This window comes from Rissa tridactyla, chromosome W, assembly GCF_028500815.1.
Source record: "Rissa tridactyla isolate bRisTri1 chromosome W, bRisTri1.patW.cur.20221130, whole genome shotgun sequence".
NCBI classification, from domain to species: Eukaryota; Metazoa; Chordata; class Aves; order Charadriiformes; family Laridae; genus Rissa; species Rissa tridactyla.
Window position 1 is genome coordinate 4,780,554 of NC_071496.1, and position 13,460 is coordinate 4,794,013.

Sequence of the window (13,460 nt, forward strand, 5' to 3'; positions counted from 1 at the left end):
ACTGGGGGACATGGACAGGGCAGGAAGATGTGCTGCTCTGCACATAACCGTTCACCTGGGGTGAATCATTTATCTCGAGAAATGAAAAGCAATAGAGGATACTCCTACAGCTTCCAGGGTTCCCAGTCTAGTTAAAATTGCTAATCATCATGAAGAAAAACAGGAAAAAGGATAGACCGATTCTAGTGAGGGGGAGGAGAACTATTTTTTTCCTTAAAGCAGGCAGGAGGATGCTTTGAGGCTGTAGCAATGCTTTTTTAAGAGCGACCAGCCATCTCCTTGATTTCAGGTACCCTTGTGCTGTAAAGGGACACCCTGTTGGTATTTGCTTTCCTGTGTTGAGCCCCTGACAGAGCCCAGAGCTTGGTCTTTAAATAGCCCAGAGCTGATAAATGCACCTTTTGCAGGAAACACCAGGAAAAGCTGCAATTTGTGCTTGCTTGGCCTTCAACTCCAACACGTACTGGAAAGTCAGCCCTGGCCCATCTCTCCCTGTAATGAAAAAGCAGATTTTTTGCAGCAGCTCTCCTGGTGAGCGGCTGGTGGGACCAGGCCAGAAAAGAGGGAGGAGAAGAGGGAGTGAGGCTGCGTCTCACTCAGTTTCTCTCCTCATACCACTGCTTATCTCTGATCCTGTCCCAGTCATGCTGTTCACTGCTGTCAACAGGACTAAGATCACCAATTTATTCTATCCTGGTCTGCAGACATTGGTCTCTCTCACTGGAGAAGGATGGGAAGTTTTCTTTCTTTCATCCTGTACTTTTTTAACTAAAGTTTTGATGGAAGCGGAGCAGCCCCCTGAATATGCTGCAGAGACGTTCATTGAACTTAAATGGAAATGAGCCTGCCAAAAAGATTAAAGGCTGACACTGCCAACATGTTTAGAATAAATTTCCAAACAGCACCAAAGAGCGAGTTGCCCCAGTTAGAGAGTGGTGGGAGCCTGAGGAACTTGATAAGATCTGCCCAGGAGGCAATAAACTGGTGAGGATCTGTGAGGGCATGGCACACCAGCTCATGCCCAAAACCCCTTCATACCCTTCTTATGCTGCTGGAGCCTGGAGAAGGTCTTACATGTTTGGGTGGTGCATCCAACTCCCCTGCCTGGGTCCTGCACAGGTCTTGTCACTGGCACATGGCACTGTCCTCCCAGTTCAAGAGAGACACGAACGTACTGGAGAAGGGCCTCAAAGATGGCTAATGAATTGGAGCATCTGTTGTATGAGGAGTGGCTGAGAGAGCTGTGACTGTTCACCTTGGAGAAGACAACGCTCAGGGGGATTTTCTTGATGTGTACAAGTATCTGATGGGGGGAATAAAGAAGATGGAGCCGGACTCTCCTCAGCAGTGCCCAGTGATAAGACAAGAGGCAATGGGCACAAATTGAAATACAGGAAATTACATTTAAACCCAAGAAATAAGCTTTTTTCTCTGCACAGATAATCAAACACTGGCACAGGTTACCAAGAGAAGTTGTGGAGTGTCCATCCTTGGAGATAATCAAAACCTGAGTGGTCACAGCCCTGAGAAACCTGCTTTAGCTGACCTTGTTCTAAGCAGGGGGTTGGACTAGGAGGTCTCCAGAGGTGTCTTTCAGCCACAACGATTTTGCAGTTCTGTGACCCCTAAATTGGAATTTAAGGGGCAAGTGGTGTCTTTGGTTGAGGTCTGTGCTTTGTAGCAGGTGATTTCCTAGCCTGAAGAAGGTTCAGGAAGCCAAAGTACAAAACAAGAATGGCTGTGAGGCTGTTAGAGAGCTACCAACACATGGTGTGGAGGGATCGCAGTCCACAGGAGCAGGGTGACTTGTTGACATAACTCGAAAAGGTACCATCATTTTCTTTTCAGGGCTAAAGAAGATTAATATTTGCAAACTAAGGAAGTAAGCACATGGCAGTGAATTCTTGGAAGCGCAAGAGCTGTTTAGTGTCTCTGGGATGTAAATAAGTCAGCAGAGATCTCTCATCATGAACACAACCTTTCTCTGTTTGACTAATAAGAGCACTTGTAAGTAGAACTGTCAGAACCTTCTGCCCACCAAAGCTCAACAAGGGCTTCTTCTATTTCAACAGAGATCAGGAAAATGTTCCCAAATGCCCTTTTCTTCATTTTCAAGTTGTTTTTCCACTGGGGAAAATAAAAAAAAAGAAAGGAAGTAGAAAACTATAAGGAAGCTATGACTCCTCAGAAGGGTCAAAGACATAAGTTAGGTGATTTGGTGGTCCCTGACAGAGCATCCATCCTTTAGTCTGTCCTGCGTTCATGGCCAGTTGCAGCATTAGTGAATTCACTGTGTTTGCTTGGCAAGATCAGGCTAACATAGGTAATTTCCTTGCTGGCAGGGTCAAAAGAGCAAGTTGCAATGTACCTTCTGACCTTCAAATCCAAATATGAAGGGTTTGGGGGGCCATAGAGAAAGACATTAAACCCCACAGCTGGTCGTCCACTAGCACTCCCAAGATGGACACCCACAAACCATGCATACACGGCTGTGTCTTGTTTAATAACAAGGGTTTGTTGTCCCTAAGCCCAGTGCTTGTCTGGGACGGTCCCTGCGTTGGTGTGTTGAGAGGGGGCACTCCAGACCCATCTCTCCCTGCTCACTGCTGCTGTTACTGGTATTGCAGCAGCCCCATTTTGTGTGAAGTGCTGGGCAAGGACAAGAGGTGGCCCCTTGCCCAGAGAGCTTGAAATCTGGCTTATCTGGGACCACGCTCCAACTTCCTTATATCTGGTCAAAAGCCAGCGAGTCCCTGAAAAGCATGGCCTGACTCTAGAAGAGGGATCAGATTATGGTCTTTAGCAGGTCATCATTGCTTTTGGTATCAGAACAACATCATGTTCACTGGTGACATTATCTGAAGCATATATTTTCTAGCACCAGCCGGGTGCTCCTGAGGGGAGGTGTCTCACCTTCTTACCCAAGCTATGTGTAAATATCAAAATATTTTTTGTTTGGTTGTTTTACTAGGAATTGCACCAGGTTGGCACTTGGAATATATTGACGTTACAGACTCCGCCATGGACAAGACATTTCGTTTCCAGTGCGATCGCTGGTTGGCTAAAGGTGAAGACGATGGCCAGCTCATAAGGGAACTGGCTTGTGCCAATAATGACATCCTGGAACTGAAGGAACGGACTGGTAAGTTTAGAGTTGACTAAGAGTTTAGAGTTTAGAGTTGACACACTGCTCCACTAAGGGTTCCCCAGCAATTGGTGTTTGTATTTGCAGGCTTTAAGGGTTGAATTACTTAAGATTCTCCTTAGTTCAAAAGTGCAATGCTGTGATAAGAAAGAAACAAATCAGGATTTATGAGGAAGCAAAAAATCTCATTTGGGGTTGAAACTTAAGAGGGGCCCATCTGCAGCGGTTCAATCCAACAGTGAGCCATAAGGACACGTGGTTATGATCTCATTAGAAATAATGGGCTTGAGTCTTTGAGGTGGAAAATAAGTTCAGTCCTTAAAGCTTTCAAAGTAACATTGCTCCAGCTTCCTCCTTAACATGTTCTGGGCTACTAGCTCAAGTATCCCAGCTGACCACGATGGCCAAGCTTAACACCCCATAGCCCTGGGCCTGCTCTGGGTAATTCCACCGAGTCCAAGGTAATTACACTGGTGTCTAATGAGGTGAGCAGGAGTTATTTAACTGCACTGATGATATGCAAAGCGCATCTCCAGAATTCCTGCACCACGGTGAACTTCTTCAGGAGAGTCCTGGAGAGTCAATAATCACATTACTTCAGTGTGATTTCACTCTGCCCCTGCAAAAAAACAGCCTTTCGGTTAACATTTTATGTACTTACATGCCACCATAGCATCCGAGCACATCCTGAGGGGTACATGGATACCCTCACTATTCCTGTTAGGAATGGTGGCACAAAAACTGTGGGATTTGGGCTGTGTTAAAAAGGGGATGCTTAGCACAGCAGGGAGCTGGACACTGCTTGTTCAAGAGCAGCTCCATCTACTCCTGCTAGCTGATTGAGCAGGACTCATATTTTTCATGTACTCTATCCCTGCGTGAAATCCACAGCACGTAGAAGTCAAAAGTCCCACAGATTTCAGTGTGGTTCCGTCCTTATTTTGCAAATGCTTTCTTGTGTGCTGTGATAAATATTAGGAGGAGAGTTTTTAAGCAAAGTGACAGCCAAATTAAGAAATTTTTCTGGCCATCTGCTCTTCCTTTTCTGTTTAACGTGTGTGTTAATTATGCTTTAAAGCCTATGAGATTGTCACAGTAACAAGCGACAGAGAGGATGCAGAAACAAAGGAAAACATCTGGATCATCTTAGAAGGAAAGATGGGCCGCTCGAAAGAATTCCTTATGGAAAACTCCTCCAAGAAAAGGAGATTTGAAAGGTAGTGGGACTGCATGGTGGGCTAGAGGGACTCCCCACCAGTGGTGTGTCTTCCACAAACGCCACCTCTTCTTCAGGATGGTCTACAGAGTTGCGTAATGGCTTCTCACCTGGAGTAAAAGAATCATAGAATCATAGAATTGTCAGGGTTGGAAGGGAGCTTAAAGATCATCTAGTTCCAACCCCCCTGCCATGGCCAGGGACACCTCCCCCTAGATCAGGTTGCTCAAAGCCCCATCCAGCCTGGCCTTAAAAACTTCCAGGGATGGGGCTTCCACCACCTCTCTGGGCATCCTGTTCCAGTGTCTCACCACCCTCATGGGGAAGAACTTCTTCCTAATGTCCAGTCTGAATCGACCCGTCTCTAGTTTTGATCCATTCCCTCTAGTTCTACCATTATCTGACATCCTAAAAAGTCTCTCACCATCTTTTTTGTAGGCCCCCTTAAGATCCTGGTAGGCCACTAGAAGGTGTCCTTGGAGCCTTCTTTTCTCCAGACTGAACAACCCCTACTCCCTCAGTCTGTCCTCACAGGAGAGGTGCTGCAGCCCTCTGATCATCCTCGTGGCCCTTCTCTGGACACATTCCAGCACCTCCGTATCTCTCTTGTAGTAGGGGCTCCAGAACTGGATGCAGTACTCCAGGTGGTGTCTCACGAGAGTGGAGTAGAGGGGGAGAATCACCTCCCTCGACCTGCTGGCCACGCTTCTCCTGATGCAGCCGAGGATACGATTGGCTTTCTGGGCTGCTAGTGGACACTGACGGCTCATGTTGAGCCTCTCGTCCACCAGCACCCCCAAGTCCTTTTCTTCAGGGCTGCTCTCAAGCCAGTCACTGCCCAGCCTATATCGGTGCTTGGGATTGCCCCGACCCAGATGGAGGACCTTGCACTTGGTCGTGTTGAACTTTGTGAGGTCTTGTTGAACTTCAAAAGGAAGATGTAAAATTAGTTTCTGCTGGGCAGACACAAAGCAGGTTTAAAAATTATAAGAAAAAGGCATTTGGTAAAAGGAAATGTAGATGATGCATGTGTGTGTGTTTGTGTCCTTTTCTATTAGTAAATACAAATGGGCTCCTGGCGAGCCCCTGGGGAGGCTGTGTATTTTTGAGCTGGGAGGAGCAGAAGGAAGCTGGAGGTGTTTTTAGTTCCTTTTACAGCATCTCACTGGCAGTGGGAATCAGAGAGAAAGTAAAAATAGTTGGAGGCTAAATGTTGTCAGAGCTGCTCAGATTTGACTTTCCAGATGAATCTTGGCGGGGGGTAAGGCTGAAAGATCACTGTCGCGTGAGGGAAAAGCTGAATATCAGCCTCGTGCGCAGACGAGCTGGAGGCGCATCCGTGTAATGTGGGGGTGATTCCTTCTCTCATGCGGGACCAAAGTGCTCCGGATGTGAGATGGGTTTTCCACTTTGTTTAAGGACACAGCACGTCCTTAGGAGATGGGAACCTCTTCAAAGTCGTGGACACTGCTGATGTTCTGCTGCTTTGCAGGGAGGAAAGGTTTTTCTTGCGGCTCTGTAAAGGAAGGTGAAATGACAGCTGATGTAGACTCTAGTATGAATGGCTGAGATTTCATGAGAGATCGGGGGGAGCTTCCTCCTGACCTTCCGCTGATGGTGTCTACAGTGGAGTTAAAGACACCACTCTCCAAAGCATCACTCACAGCCCATCCTTGGAGGCAGGTTGGAACAAGGACCAGTCCGAGGAGACAAACCTAACAGATACGCAGGGGACATGACAGGGAGTCAGACAAGGGTTTGGCAGAGGCCTATTGTTTCTCTAAACTGTTTCCAAGCTGAGCTTCAGGAAGGGTGGCTGAACTAGCAAATTTAAAACAGCTATGGTGGGTAGATGTGTAACAGATACAGTATCTGTCAAGGATGAATGAGTAAGTGCCAGAGGGGAAATTAGTCATTCTTTAGCTTTATCTATAATGAGGCAAATTGATTTTGTGTGTGGAACAGCTCAAGTTTATCCTGGAAAGTCCTAGTGGCAACAATTTAATGTCACCCTTAATCAGAGAAAATACTAAATTTAAATATGGAAATTATACTTTGTGTTGAATGATTGTAGGTTAAATCAAATGACTTTAAATGAAGGCTTATCTTCTATCTTCCGTGGCTATGTGCAAGTTAGTTAATGTCCGTATGAGACAAGTCACTGCCAGCCTTCAAGGTACTAACTGAAACTGCTCCCTCTTTCCTGTAGGGGAGCAACAGACACATTTCAGTTTTCTTCAAAGAACGTTGGTGATATTGCAGCCATCTGTGTTGGTCACTGCCCAAAAGATGGGAAGAAGTCATCTGCAAAAGCTGATGTCTTCTGGCACGTCCAAGAGATTATTGTGACGGAGATGGAGCTTTGCAACAAGTAAGTGCCTTCACATCTGCAAGGAGCCGCTCCAGGAGGGCATGGGGAAGCTGAGCAGCTCTGCATGCGTCCTCCTGAAGCACTTCAGACTTAAGCAATAGTGGAAAGGCTTACCAAATCTTATTCCCTTTCTGAAAGCTAAGGACAAGCTGTGTGTTGGGTACAGAACACCCCAGCCTGACCCGCCTGTGCGATTTCTGAGTTGTTAGAGAGGGAATTTGCATGTGCCAATAAGTTTATAAACAAGTTGGCTTGGGTCAGTCTTGCAGCTATGACAAATTAATGCCTCCGCTTGTGGAAAATACTTAGACTGACTGAAATTTAAGGGGTTTGTAAGATGCTCTGCACACACTGGCCTTTAGGTAAGTCTTGTAAAAAGAGCTCTGAGAAAAAAGCTGAGAGTAAGACAAAACCTGAACCACCACTTCACACCAGTTTGGATGAGAGATCCTTCTGGTGTGGTCCAAAAGGCCCACTGGAAAGGTCATGCAGCTCAGCTACTCTGGTTTCAATACGACTGAAATCTGCCGTGGTTGAAGAATGAACATGTCTGAAAAGCCCCAAGAACGTCAGATCCTACAGGCTTTGGTCTGAGCCCCGTCTTTTGAAGGGGTGACGTTCACAACTCAGGGGGCAGATAGCTCAGGGACTAGGCAGGAGCCGCAGAAGATCATCCATTTGCAAAATAAACTCCTCTTGAGAGAAAATATCTACCACTTCATTGTGGATTTCTTTTCTTCCCTCTGATATTTCCATTGCTGCTAAAGAATTTAACTATAAGGAGTTTGTTCCAACTGAGACAATTGAGTGTTTAAGAAGAAATCCTTGAAGTGGTTGGGTTTTTTTAGAAGCTAAGAGTCTCTCCTAGCAAATTAATCAGACAGCAGAAGAGCCACAATAATATTTGCTGAATGAAAACTCAGTCAATTACATACTAAAACATGTTCTTTTCCCCTGGTGGGGAAAAGCCTGGAACCCTTAAAAGTCCAGCTGTGCAATCAAATCCATGCACTAAACTCATTGGGAGCACTCTGAAACTGCTCAAGTAGTATGTTTTGAAGGGGCCAGAGGTCTTCTCATAAACCCCCAGCTTTTTTAAAGCTGTATTAAATTAAAGAGGGCAGCCAGGAGATACGGGTAAAGCCTGTCATTGCACTGAAGCGGGGCTCCGGCTCTGCAGATGCAGCACTTCTCAGCGGTGTTTGCTCTGCAAACCATCAACTGGAGCGGACTGCGCCGTGAGAGCAAGCGCTTGCTCCAGGTATTCCCGATCCCAAACATTCCAAAAAACCCCACCCAGTCTAGCCGAGGACCAAATTAAAAGAGTTATGAGACTGCTACAGCAGTAGTTGTGAATTATACTGGGCTGTTTGCCTTTTAATAGTTTATCTTAGTATGTGAAAGGGCTGCTTTTAGGAGCTTTTTCTTGCAAATCCCAGGGCCAGAAAGGTCATCTTTTTTCTTCTTGCCCCTCTTCTTTTTTGTTCTTGCCCCTCTTGAAAACTGGCACGCTCCATTATAACTCCAGACCATGAGATATTACATAGCCCAGGAAATAAAACTGCAGTGTCGGGCAACACCTCCACCCCACCCTCATGCAGTTTTTCTGTCCCTGAGACTAAAATTTTGCTCCCACCAGCATTTCTCATTTACAAAGCTTCTTCCCAGGGGAAGAAGTGCTTTCCTTTGGCTGCGGAAAACGTCAAAAGTGTTGGAAACACTGCTGGAGCTGCAGTAAACCCTTCCTCCAGGTGTTTATTTTACGCACACGCACTGCAATCCAGCTACGCTCCCTCCAGGAAAACCTGCTGCAGTTTGGTGAAGGGGGAAGGGAGGGAGGGAGGGAGGGAGGGAGGAGGGGGAAAAAAAAACCTCGCTTGGAAATGATCTGCATCATTGGAAATGAAATACATCATTAAAAGCAGAGTGCTCCAGCCTCTGGCCGGCTGCCAGGTACGTGGTAATTTATGGACGTGCTGTGTGCTCCCTGCGCATCCCCACAGGCAGCACTGCCGAGCCAAGGGCTTTCAGCATCTGGTACCTATCAGTTCTGTGCTCCATGCCTTTTTTTTTTTTTTTTTTTTTTTTTGCCTGCTAAGGATGGGCTGGCTGATCTAGATGAGGAAAGGGGGAAATTTAAACCTCCTCCTCCCATCTTTCCTATTCCCTATTTCCTAGCCCAACCTTTACTGTGCTGTCGGTGGGGATAATTGGCTGAGCTCCCTTCGAGAGCTGCAGGGATGAGACCCTGCTCTCAGATCAGTTAAACTCAGCGGCACTGGGCTGCATTGGCTGCAGGATTGATTGCTGGTCCTGCCTCGGTGGGTGTGTAAATGGAGATGCCATTGCGCAGGCAAAAGAGGTGACAAGTGGCCCACACCATCCCTCCCATGCGCAGGGTGTCTGGGGCTGTCTAGAGAGACGTTGGGTTTTCCCATTGCAGTTGCGATGTTCAATCAGGGCTGTCTTTCTAGAGAGAAACTCTAGTGCTAGCACATACGTGGAAAAGGACTGAAGCATTTATATATGGCAATTTAGAAGCAATGTCCATAACATTTAGAATCATAGAATCACAGGGTGGTTTGGGTTGGAAGGGACCTTAAAGACCATCCAGTGCCACCCTCTGCCCTGGGCAGGAACACCTCCCACTAGACCAGGTTCCTCCAAGCCCCGTCCAACCTGGCCTTGAACACCTTGATCACACCCAATAACACGGCCGTCCACACCATTAACATGCTGCTAATTTTCCTTTGGCAGATATTATTTCAGGTGCAACGTGAAAATCCCTCTGCGTTACAAGAGGCGGGACTACAAAGTCTTCGAGTGTGCCAAGGTCACTGAGAGCTTTGCCAGCAAAGCCCGGAGCTTGGTGCCAGTCAAATACGAGACCATCGTGGTCACAGGCTTTGAAAAGGGCGCGGGGACCGATGCCAACGTGTTCATCACCATCTTCGGGTTGAACGGGGACTCGGGAAAGCGGGCGCTGAAGCAGAAGTTCAGGAACCTCTTTGAGCGGGGCAAAACCAACAGGTTTTACCTGGAAACGCTGGACATGGGGGAGCTAAAAAAAGTCCGGATTGAACATGACAACAGCGGTCTGGCGCCGGGCTGGCTGGTGGAGCGGGTGGAGATCACCAACTCGGCGACCGGCGTGACCACCATATTTCCCTGTGGGAAGTGGCTGGATGAAAACCGGGGCGATGGGTTAATCTGGAGGGAGCTTTTTCCTAGATACTGAGGAGGGCAGGGCTGCAGGAGAGCTTCCATCTGTTCTGTATGTGCGTTTTTGTCATTATACTGTTTTATATTGCATTTTACTTTTTAAAATGCTGCCTTTTATATTGAGAGATTTTTCGTAGCAAGGTGTGCTTCCTGGGTTAACATTTTGTAAAAGCAATGCTGCTTTTTTTAAAGCACATATAAAATTGTGAATGAAATAAATAAATACCTTTCTCGCTTATTTATGATTAAAAGCCGCAACCAGCAGATTCATAAAACATCCTTTAGCAGCTCAGATGTTGTCTTCTGCTTTCAGCACCTTTTTTCGCCAGGGCTGGGAAAGCCCGCTGGCCTCCACCACTGACGGGCTCCCCTTTTAGATGAGTAAAGATGACAAGGGAATTGAGCCAATATATTTAGGAAAATTGAGCTTGGAGATCCCAGTTTTTCCCACTTCTGGCGACTGTAAACACTGCATGTCCGTGCAGAGACGCGCCCACCTCCAGAAGGCACCACGTTGAAAGCTGTGGGCGCAGCAGGGCTTTCTGCAGGGAGGCTGGGAAGGACCTGTTATCCACCCAGACGGGTCTCCCGGGGTGGGATCTGGGGGGCTGTTTTCCAGCCATGGGTTTTCCCTCCCCAAGCCAGACCCAGCTCTTGGGCTGAATTCATCCAAGTCTGCCCAGAGCTGAGATCTACAGTTACAGCAGCCAGAGCAAAAGACCTACCAGATAATTCCACTGCATGGAAGCTGTGCTAATGATACTCAGCGCTGTCGCCGGATAACCTTACCCTATATGGCCTGAACACCAACTCTGTTTCAGAGCAGCTGCCATTCATTTTAATTTTTTTCTTTTAGTATGGATTGCTGTTTTGATTGTGGTGGAGAAGGGATTTCCCGGCCACCGTAAAGGCCAGTGCTCCTGTAGGTGAGCTCTTCCCAGCTACTCACAACTCTACAGGTACCAACAAGAAAACTTGTTTACAAATCATTACTTCTGGAGCCCCATCTCCCTCCTCACGGAGCAAAGCAGCAGGAGGAGAAAGGGGGGTGTCTGAGCCACCATGAGAAGAAGACCTTCCTCCTGGCCCACTTGTGTCCTAGGAGAGGTCGTTCCCCTTCCAGAAGCTGGTTTTAAACAAGCACTTTGTGTGAATGTCAATCAAATAGGTCAAGAGCGCGTTAAACCCGCTGAGCCCGCCTGCCGCATCAGCCCCTGGGCTGGGGACAATGCTTCTGCTGGGACATGACAAAGACAGCTTTTGAGCAACCTGGTCTAGTGGGAGGTGTCCCTGCCCATGGCAGGGGGTTGGAATTAGATGGTCTTTAAAGCCCCTTCCAACCCAAACCATTCTATGATTCTGTGACCTGGAAGTGCCTGGCCATAAGGCAGGACTGTCCCACTGCTGAGTCCCTGCCTGGCCATGGGCAAAGGAGGCCCCTGCAAAGGCTAGTGATGCTGAGACAGGAGTTAGGGGTGTATTGCAGGTGCTGTTGGTTGCTCCTAGATATCTGAAAGCTGCTGCATCCCACCAAAGCCCCACGAGGGAAGTACTGCATCTTTATTTTCCACAGCAAGCACCAGGGAAGCGAGTTGAGCTTATTCAGGGCTGTCTGTGCCAGCTCGCAAATGGTAGTTCAGACTAATTCATTTTAGAAATCTTTATGGTTTTGGAGCAGAGCAAGTTACTTAAATGAGCCCAGTAATCAACCTCATCAATGATCAACTACTCACGGATGGGAAGAATAATAGCAGCCTTTACTGGCTGTATTCTCCCTCCTCGCCGCGGACAGGTGCTACCAAGCTCTGAGTGAGGACTGAGCCAGGGCTGGGAGCTCACAGGAGGAGCAGAACGTGCCTCGGGAGGACTGAAGGTGGGTGCTGGGGTCAGCAGGCACGTTCCATCCCTGGGACCCTGCCGGCATGGGGCTCAGGCTGCCTGGACAGCCAAGGGGTTCCCATCAGCAGAGTCTGGAGCATTGGCTTTTGGTGCGCTTGTGCAGCGATATTGCAAAGCAGCAGTTCCCCAGCTGGTGTTGTGAAACGAAAAAAGGGTCAGGCTTTCGATCTCTCCGCTTTCCTTCCCACCCCGGTCTACCAGGGCCATGAAAAAACCCTCCCTGTCAATAGATTTGTCCCATTTTTAGACAAATGTGCACAGCAGTGAAATAAGAATTTTTCCCACTAAAATGTTCTAATGCCAGAGTTTCCAGTTGGCTCCAGTCAGCACCCACTTGGTTCGGAGACGCCAGAGATGCTGGTTTTACAGCATTGCTGCATGGCAGCAGTTTAACCCCTGCCAGCCCTTGAGCAAATGCACTGTGATGCATGTGGGACCTGTACTGCTCCGTGCATCCAGCCCTTGAGCAGTGGGGCAGCTCCGGATCCACGCACCATTCCTGTGTGGGGCAAGGAGGAAAGAGAAATCCTTAGCTTGCTTGATGAGATGGGCTCACATCTGGGAGTAATCACATATAGCAAGTAGCTGCAGCTGTGGATTGAGGTCCTGTTGAAGCGGGAGTGAACATCTTCGGAGTCACCAAGTCACTGCATAAGTGAGAGATGGGATTGCAGATTCCTGATTTGCCATCAAATCCACCTGCCATCCCTGGGTGGGCATGTTTAACCCAAGAGCTCTGCTGAACTCCAGGCAATGCTGCCCTAAAAAGGACCAAGGGGGAGTTTGCCGATACGGGGTCAGCAACCTCGCTGCCTCCCAGGAAGGCAACTTTGGCAAAGCATGAAAAAAACTCTGCTTTTTTTCTTCTATAGACTTCAAAAATGCCCCTTGTTTGTGCAAAACTCAACCCCACCCTGGCTCTGGGGAGTCATTCTGTTGCTACAACAACTAATGCTACAGAAGTAATAAGGCAAGAGTGGAGTTTTTCCAAGGGCTGGATTCGCATTAAGCTGCTAAAACCAACACGTTCTTGGCTAAGTGGAGAACTGGGGAGAAGAAAAGCCAAAATTGTCTTAGCGCTGTGCCTTTTGCAGGGCTCAGGCAATGGGGCAGAGCATCCCAAAGCTGTATGTTAGGCAGATGCACGGCTCCTGCTACCCCCGCCGCCCTCTACCATTTTTTGCTCTTTATTTCTTAATCGGTGGGGTTTTAAGGCACATGCCTTCATCCAAAAAACTTTAACATAGATGAGAAGAAGGAGCAAAGGACAAGGATGGTAGCACTCGGGCGGAGTCTGCAAAACCAGGCTACCCCATCGTCCCTGTGGTCCCCATCGTTTTGGGAGCCCAATGAAGTGCTGTGTTTACAAAAGCGCTTGGGTGCTGCCAGTGAAAACAAGTCTAACCAAGGAGTCCTTTGCAGTGTGGGGTGCTAAGAGGGAACGGTTGTCTCTTGCTGCAGGACACAGAGAATTATTTGCAAATCTCTATGAAACTGTTGTGAAATATTTTTGATGGCATCATACACCTACCCCAACCTTACGTGCAGGAAGGCAGAATAACACAGGGCAGTAAGTATCCCACTTACAATCTCCCTTACCCCATCGT

General features: G+C 47.8%; 1 protein-coding gene across 1 annotated transcript in view; it reads left to right on the forward strand.

Moving 5' to 3' along the window:
* The window catches only part of LOC128902103 (lipoxygenase homology domain-containing protein 1-like), a 153,412-nt gene extending 143,357 nt beyond the window's left edge, over positions 1-10,055 (forward strand). Inside the window, exons 39-42 of the mRNA XM_054184480.1 lie at positions 2,972-3,142; positions 4,224-4,362; positions 6,571-6,732; positions 9,490-10,055. Of these exons, the coding sequence (XP_054040455.1) occupies positions 2,972-3,142; positions 4,224-4,362; positions 6,571-6,732; positions 9,490-9,970 (953 nt within the window). The 3' untranslated portion in view covers positions 9,971-10,055. The remainder of the gene's footprint in view (positions 1-2,971; positions 3,143-4,223; positions 4,363-6,570; positions 6,733-9,489) is intronic.
* Positions 10,056-13,460: the final 3,405 nt, after the last annotated feature.